This window comes from Squalius cephalus (genome assembly GCF_949319135.1).
Source record: "Squalius cephalus genome assembly, chromosome: 15".
Classification (NCBI taxonomy): domain Eukaryota; kingdom Metazoa; phylum Chordata; class Actinopteri; order Cypriniformes; family Leuciscidae; genus Squalius; species Squalius cephalus.
Window position 1 is genome coordinate 507,501 of NC_137136.1, and position 8,004 is coordinate 515,504.

The window sequence follows — 8,004 nt, forward strand, 5'->3', positions numbered from 1 at the left end:
AAGAGATGTCTCATCGATCACAAGTTCAGTATGGCGTACCACAAGGCTCAGTACTAGGACCACTGCTGTTCACTCTGTACATGCTACCCTCACACACACACACACACACACACACTCACACACACACACACACTCTGTACATGCTACCCTTAGGAGATATCATTAGGAAGCATGGCATTAGTTTTCACTGTTATGCTGACAATACTCAGCTCTATTTCTTTGTGCCCTGACGAAACTTACCAATTCACAAAATGAACAGAATGCATTGCCAGACAGCAACATAGTGTCGGTCCACATCTGGTACGAGTGGAATCCCGGATCTGGAACACCATGTTGCTGTCTGGGTAGCTGATATAAAAACTGGATGACTAGTAATTTCCTACGACTTAATACTGAAAAAACAGTTTCTAATTATTAGACAAAACTTCCTGACGTAATAATCTAGAATACTGTCTAACACTTGATGGCTGCTCTGTCAAGTCCTCGTCGCCGGTTAGGAACCTGGGTGTGTGTGTGTGTGTGTGTGTAAATGTGTGTGTGTGTGCTCTTTGATACCAATCTTTCATTTGAAAGTCACGTTTCTAGCATATGTAAAACTGCATTCTTCCATCTTAAAAATATATCTAAATTACAACATGCTTTCATGCGTTTCAAGGCTAGATTATTGTAATGCTCTACTGGGTGGTTGCCCTGCACGCTTAATAAACAAACTACAGCTGGTCCAAAACGCAGCAGCTCGAGTTCTTACCAGAACTGGATAATATTGTGAATGTTCTGATCCAATCTGACCTCTGACCTGTAATGCCTGAATCATAATCACACACTGCTGGTTCGTTGGCCAGAGGAGAACTGAGCGACTGACTCTGGATTATTCTCCATTCTGTCACTGATGGAGTTTTGGTTCCTTCACTGTCGCCTTTGTCTTTTGGCGGCTTAGTTGGGGACATTTAATATTCAACAATATTATTGCTCTCCTGCACTGACACCATTATATGAGAACTGAACTGAGCTGGACGATGACATCACGGTTTTCTCCAGAGCGGCTTATTATATAAATGAACTAAATTAATAACTTATTTACAACAAAAATGAAGCATCACTGAACTTACTTAAGCTGGACTGTGATGCTATTTTCTTCTGGAAACAAACTCTGTTGCATTATTTTCCTGTTATCTCTGTAAAGCTGCTTTGAAGCAATCTGTCTCGTAAAAAGCGCTGTATAAATAAAGGTGACTTGACTTGTGTGTGTGTTTGAATGTGTGTGTGTGTCTCACTTCTGAACGCCCTGTCTGCTCTCCACTTTGCTGATGACTTTGATGTCTCGTCCTCTGTCTCCCAGCGCCGCCCTCACGGCCCTCACGTCCTTGGCTGAGCGGATGAAGGAGGCGAAGACGATGTCCAGGTCCTGCTCCACGCCGAACAGCAGGTCGGCCCGGTCGCGCTCGCTCACCGCCGGCAGGTCCACTAGCTCCGCCCCTGGCAGGTTCACCCCTTTACGACTACCCAGAATCCCACCGTTCTCCACGCAAGCCTCCACCCACGTGTCACCTGACAGTCCATGAGAGGAGAAATGCTTCATGAAAATAATGTCACACTGCAGCTTCTTAAAGCTCACGGTGTTCTCCGTGTAAATATGAGCTGGTATTTGTTACCGATCTCCAGGACTTTGAGAGCGAGGAGCCCGTCATCAATGAATATTCTGCTTCCCTTCTTGATCACGCGAGTCAGGCTGGGATAATCCAACCAGATTACAGACCCGTCCGTCTTATCACAGTCCGTCTCTGCTGTCACGACCCGAACCGACGCTCCACGCTGCAGCGTCACCTCAGCATCCGCACTCTGACACACACACACACACACACGATCAGAACACACACATACTAACCTAACCCCTAAACCTACCCATCACACACACACACACACACTAACCCGACCCCTAAACCTACCCATCACACATACATACACACACACATGATCAGAACACACACACAATCAGAACACACACACATGATCAGAACACACACACACACACGATCAGAAGACACACACACACACACACACACACACACACACACTAACCCGACCCCTAAACCTACCCATCACACATACACACACACACACACACACACACACACTAACCCGACCCCTAAACCTACCCATCACACATACACACACACACACATGATGAGAACACACAAACACACACACATGATCAGAACACAGACACATGATCAGAACACACATACACACACACACACACACACACACACACACACACACACACACACACACACACACTAACCTGACCCCTAAACCTAACCCATCACACACACACACACACACACACATGATCAGAACACACAAACACACACACATGATCAGAACACACACACACGATCAGAACACACACACACACACACACACTAACTCAACCCCTAAACCTACCCATCACACACACACACACACACAAACCCGACCCCTAAACCTACCTGTCACACACACACACACACACACACTGTCTGAACACTGATCACACACACACACTGCTTCAGAGAGTAAGTCGTACCCCTTTGACCAGGCCGGTACGAATCTCCGGTCCTTTAGTGTCGAGAGCGATGGCGACGGGCCTGTAGTACAGCGGGTCAGAGGTCAGCGTCTCCACGGCCTCACGGATGTTACAGATCGTCTGTCTGTGATACTGAGAGAGACACATGTGAGACGCTGAACATGTGTCATAGAGACACACACACACACACACACACATACACACACACACACTGACCTCATGAGAGCCGTGAGAGAAGTTGAGTCTGGCGATGTTCATTCCAGCCTTCACCATCTCCTGGAGTTTGGTGACGGAGCGGGAGGCGGGGCCTAAAACAGTCACATGACAGACAGACAGATGCAGAGAGATGAAGAAGAGAAGATGAGCATCTGAAAACACTTTCACTGGAAAAGCACTGTTAGCTGCATTTTTATTAAATATATATATATATATACACTATATTGCCAAAAGTATTGGGACATTCATTCATTTCAGGAGCTCCAATCACTTCCATGGCCACAGTTGTATAAATCAAGCACATGACGCATGCAGACGCTTCTACACACATCTGTGAAAGAACGGGTCGCTCTCAGGAGCTCAGTGAACTCAAGCGTGAGACCGTGATCGGTTGCCAACTGTGCAATAAGTACATTTGTGAAATTTCTTCACTACTATATATTCCACGGTCATCTGTTAGTGGTATTATTAAGTTATAAATTATTATAAATTGGAAGCAATTGTGAACAACAGCAACTCTTACTTTCTGCAGAGTCAACAGATACAGTCCTCCAAACTTCTGAGGCCTTCAGATTAGCTCAACAACAGTGTGTAGAAGTCACTTGTGACTGCATTGTGCCGAGTGTAAAGTTTGGTGGAGGGGGGATTATGGTGTGGGGTTGTTTTTCAGGGGTCAGCCTCTTAGTCCCAGTGAAAGGAACTCTTAATGCTTCAGCAGACCAAGACATTTTGGACAATTTCATGCTCCCAACTTTGTTTGGATGTTCCTGTTCCAGCATGACTGCGCTCCAGTGCACAAAGCAGGACCATAAAGTCATGGGTGAGGAGTTTGGTGTGGATGAACTGGACTGGCCTGTACAGAGTCCTGAGCTCAACCCCATAGAACAGCTTTGGGATGAATTAGAGCAGAGACTTAGAGCCTTTCTTGTCCAACATCAGTGCCTGACCTCACAAATGCGCTTCTAGAAGAATGGTCAAAAATTCCCATAAACACTCCTAAATCTTGTGGAAAGCCTTCCCAGAAGAGTTATAGCTGTTATAGCTGCAAAAGGCGGAGCAACTCCATATTAAAGGGGTGGTATAATGCCCTTTTCCCAAGATGTAAAATAAGTCTCTGATGTCCCCAGAGTGTGTGTGTGTGAAGTTTTAGTTCAAAATACCCCACAGATATTTTTATATAGCTTGTTAAAATTGTCACTTTTTGTGGGTGAGCAAAAACACGCCGTTTTTATGTGTGTCCCTTTAAATGCAAATGAGCTGCTGCTCCTGGCCAGGGGGCGGAGCTACAACAGCTTGTTCTTAGCAGCTTTGATTACCTCACACACACACACACTGAAAATTTCAAAAACGTTTAGACTTTTATGTTCAAACCAGAATCAGACAATGATGGAGAGACTCAAGAAGAAGTGACAACATGTAGAATGCAACATTTCTGAATGGTAAGTTGATGAGTTAATGTATCTTATGTGTAGTTAATCTTCAAGTCATTGATTAGCATATTCTGTCATGATAATCTATAAATGGTGTTCAGGGGGCGGGGTTTATGTACATTTTAGGGTTGGTGATGTCACTAACCCGGGAGGAAGCTCGTGTAGTCCCTACCAGCCGTTTGTTGTAGTCCTTAAAAAGCGATTTCTGTAAAAGCAAATATCTCCCTTTGCTTTGAACTTTGAGGGTTGTAACTTTGCAGATGTTGTTTATGCTCAAACAGCAACATTACACACTAACTAAAGTTAGAAAAGTCAAATCATAATCAACCACCCCTTTAAACCCTACAGATCAGGAATGGGATGTCATTAAAGTCATGTGCATGTAAAGGCAGACGTCCCAAAACTTTTGGCAATATAGTGTATATTTATACATTGAAAAATATCTAGAGTCGGAATGACATGGACTGTACTGCATGTGCTGCTGATTACAGGCCTGACCGATGGTGCAGATGATGCTGGTGTTGCGCGCCGTGATCGGCTCCTGGTCGATGTCCAGCAGACACAGATGCTCCAGGAACGTGTCGGCCATCGAGGCGTCCAGCTGCTGCTTCTGAATGAAGGAGTCCGGCAGAGCCATGACGTCAGAGTAACGTCTGATACGAGCTGAGAGAGAGAGAGAGAGAGTGAGAGAGACGTCAGAGGTTCTGCTGTCTCTCTCTCACAGCAATTCTGGAGCAAACCAAACTCATGGTGTTCCAGAGGAAGGTCTCAGGGAAACACTTCTCTCTCATGGAGGAAGCCTTGAGATCTCAGTCTAGCTAAGCTCAGAGGGTATTTCATGCCATAAAATCACAGTTTGGCCAATTAAAATTATATCACGCAATCATTAAATCAATTCTACTGTACAGAAGTGAAATTTGAGGACTAATATTATAGGTTAAAAATTGAGGTAAAAAAAAGAACAACTGGAATTCTAAGGATAAATAGAGGCAATGGCTGCAGGGCCGAACTGGGCTTGAACCCCTCGTTGTATGTGTATAGCCTACGTATTATGGTATTTTGACTTGACTAAACCAAACATTCGACTATTTCTGCCATAATACCATGGTTACAGTTAGGTTTACTACATTAAATCCATGGTGAATGTTGGTGATTTTTGGATTGAAAAGCCTTCTATAACTCTATGGCACAATGTCTGCTTCTTGCAGTGATGTTATTAAAGTCCCCCTGTGTTGAAAATCTTGCTTTTAATGTTGTTTATGTGTCTATGTGGTGTTTTTAATATGCTTTAGGACAAAGCATGTGTAAATTCATAAGTCGACAGCATTGCTGAGTATTTCCTCCTTAAAACTGCAGTGAACCAAAGACAGTCTCAAAAACACGCTTTGAAATCGCTGGTGTTTCTGACGTCACAAACTACCTTGTAACCAATCAGATCAACGTGTGATCGTCAACCAGTGGATCTCTGAGCTGAGTGAGTGAGTGGAGGCGGGGCTCATTTGCATATTCATAGAACCGCGCATACTAAATGAGGCAAGGGTGTCGAGTTACATTCAAGATATTTTAGACATGAAGACATTTTTTTTCAAGGAAAGAACGTTTAAATATCTCATTTTGGTGATCAAAGATGAGTTTTAAGGGATAAAATGATTGAAAACAGGAGGACTTTAACATTGAAATACAAACAAGAGCTGTTGAATCCTGGCATCATGAGTCAATGAAGCATATACTCGTGCTTAAACTAATTAGTGAAACTCAAGCTAAGTCTGACTCCAACCACAACCCTGACATTTATAAAGAGACTGATAAATAATATCTCTGGAATACTAATATCTGTGACTTTAATTGATGGTCGTCTCAATGATTTCCTCTCGTTTCACGACACACTCAGAATAAAATCATTCAAGTCGAGTCAGCTTTATTTCTACAGCTTTATACAGTACAGATCGTCTCAGAGCAGCTTCACTGTAATAAACAGGAGAATAACAGAATCAATGATGAAACTTCATCAAATATGAGACAAACTTAGAGTCAGGAGTGAAGCCGCTCTACAGAAGAAGAGAGAGTCATTATTCAGATCAAGTTCTGTTCTCATCTGATAGTGTCAGTGCAGTCAGATCAATAATATCACTGGATATTCATGCGATCTTAATGACTTTACTGGATGTAGATGCTGGTAATGTTATGTGACAAACAGACAGATGAGTGTTTGTCAAGGACAAGCAAATAAAAAGAAGAAAACAACAGAATATAGAGAACAGAGAAAGAATTTTGACAGTGACAAAACACTAAAGAGAAACACATCTGACAACTGCTGAGATTCTGTTCATGGAGAGAAAGACTAAAGAACATCAGCAAGGTCACATTACAGACAGACAGAGAGAGAGAGAGAGAGCGAGAGAGGCGAGAGAGAGAGAGACAGAGAGAGGCGAGAGAGAGAGAGACAGAGAGAGAGAGACAGAGAGAGAGACAGAGAGAGAGGCGAGAGAGAGAGAGAGAGAGAGAGAGAGAGAGGCGAGAGAGAGAGCGAGAGAGAGAGAGAGGCAGGCAAGAGAGAGAGAGAGACACAGAGAGAGAGACAGAGAGAGAGGCGAGACAGAGAGAGAGGCGAGAAAGAGAGAGAGAGAGAGAGAGAGAGAGAGGCGAGAGAGAGAGAGAGAGAGAGAAAGAGAGAGGGGATGAATGGACAGAGTTAGTGCAGTTCAGTTACATGGATAAAAGAAGAGTTCACTGCAAACACACACACACACACACACACACACACACACACACACACACACACACACACACTTCTTAACGCCCTGCAAGAATATCTAAGTAATTTTATAATCAAAATGACATGCAATGTAACATAATTTTAGCCGTATGTTACAGTGATTTATTAACAGATTTGCCAGCATCCATTAGATCAGATCAGAGTGAATCTCCATCATCACCAGTGTGAGGAGCAGAAGTGAGTTACTCACCGCCCATCCTGACCAGCACTGATCCACTGCACACACTGACCGTCTCTCTCTCACACACATATACACACACACACATGCTTTATTCATTCGGTGGTCTCTCCTCCCTCTGCTCAAGTGTTCAGGTCAGCGTGTGTTTGCACACATGATTCTAAAAATGACCATCCAGACTTTGTCCTTACTAAAGATATCCAAAGACAAACATCCGTGTTTCACCGAATCCAAACCTCCCGTAGCCGAGAGATTAAATCATAAACCCTATCAGATGAAAACAGAATCATGAGTCTGTCTTCTGCAGAGCTGCTGAAACTGAGCTTCAGAACTGATGAACTTTACAACACTGCGATACATTTTTATTTTCAGGATTCTTGAGGATAATGAATGTGTCTCGCTGAATAAACGTTGATAATTATCAGAAATGATTCTTGAGCAGCAAATCAGAGTATCAGAACACCGCAAACGACACCGATCCTTTACTTATTATACTTTTTAGCTATTCCAATTTTTATCAGAATTTTATATAAAAACAAAAATTAATTAATATAGAAAACATTTATTTTCATTTTAAATAAGTTTAATCACTAAATTTGTTTTTTCGTGGAAAATTTTTATCGTGTTTTGCAGTGAATAAATGCAATTATAACTGATTAAAATACACTTATTTTTATTTCAATTAATTTTATTTTTATGTAAATTAATTCTGCCAATGGGGTCAAAAGAAATAACTTATTTTAAAAGGAAAACAAGATTATTTTTGACTCCATTGGCAGATATTTGTTCTTCTGTTAAGCACAAACATTTGGTTCATTTTTCAGAAAACAACTTTATG

The 8,004-nt window shown here is 42.5% G+C and overlaps 1 protein-coding gene across 2 annotated transcripts in view; it reads right to left on the bottom strand.

Annotated features, from left to right (window-relative positions):
• Window positions 1–7,285, bottom strand: part of pklr (pyruvate kinase L/R) — a 9,082-nt gene extending 1,797 nt beyond the window's left edge. Inside the window, exons 1-6 of one of the 2 annotated variants that reach the window (XM_079894337.1) lie at window positions 7,179–7,285; window positions 4,711–4,875; window positions 2,783–2,874; window positions 2,567–2,698; window positions 1,653–1,839; window positions 1,275–1,548 (exon numbers count right to left, since the gene is read on the bottom strand). In XM_079894337.1, the coding sequence (XP_079750463.1) occupies window positions 1,275–1,548; window positions 1,653–1,839; window positions 2,567–2,698; window positions 2,783–2,874; window positions 4,711–4,875; window positions 7,179–7,254 (926 nt within the window). In that variant the 5' untranslated portion in view covers window positions 7,255–7,285. Of the gene's footprint in view, window positions 1–1,274; window positions 1,549–1,652; window positions 1,840–2,566; window positions 2,699–2,782; window positions 2,875–4,710; window positions 4,876–6,237; window positions 6,283–7,178 lie in introns of those variants that run through there. The other variant, XM_079894338.1, reaches the window with a different exon arrangement.
• Between the last annotated feature and the right edge of the window lie 719 nt (window positions 7,286–8,004).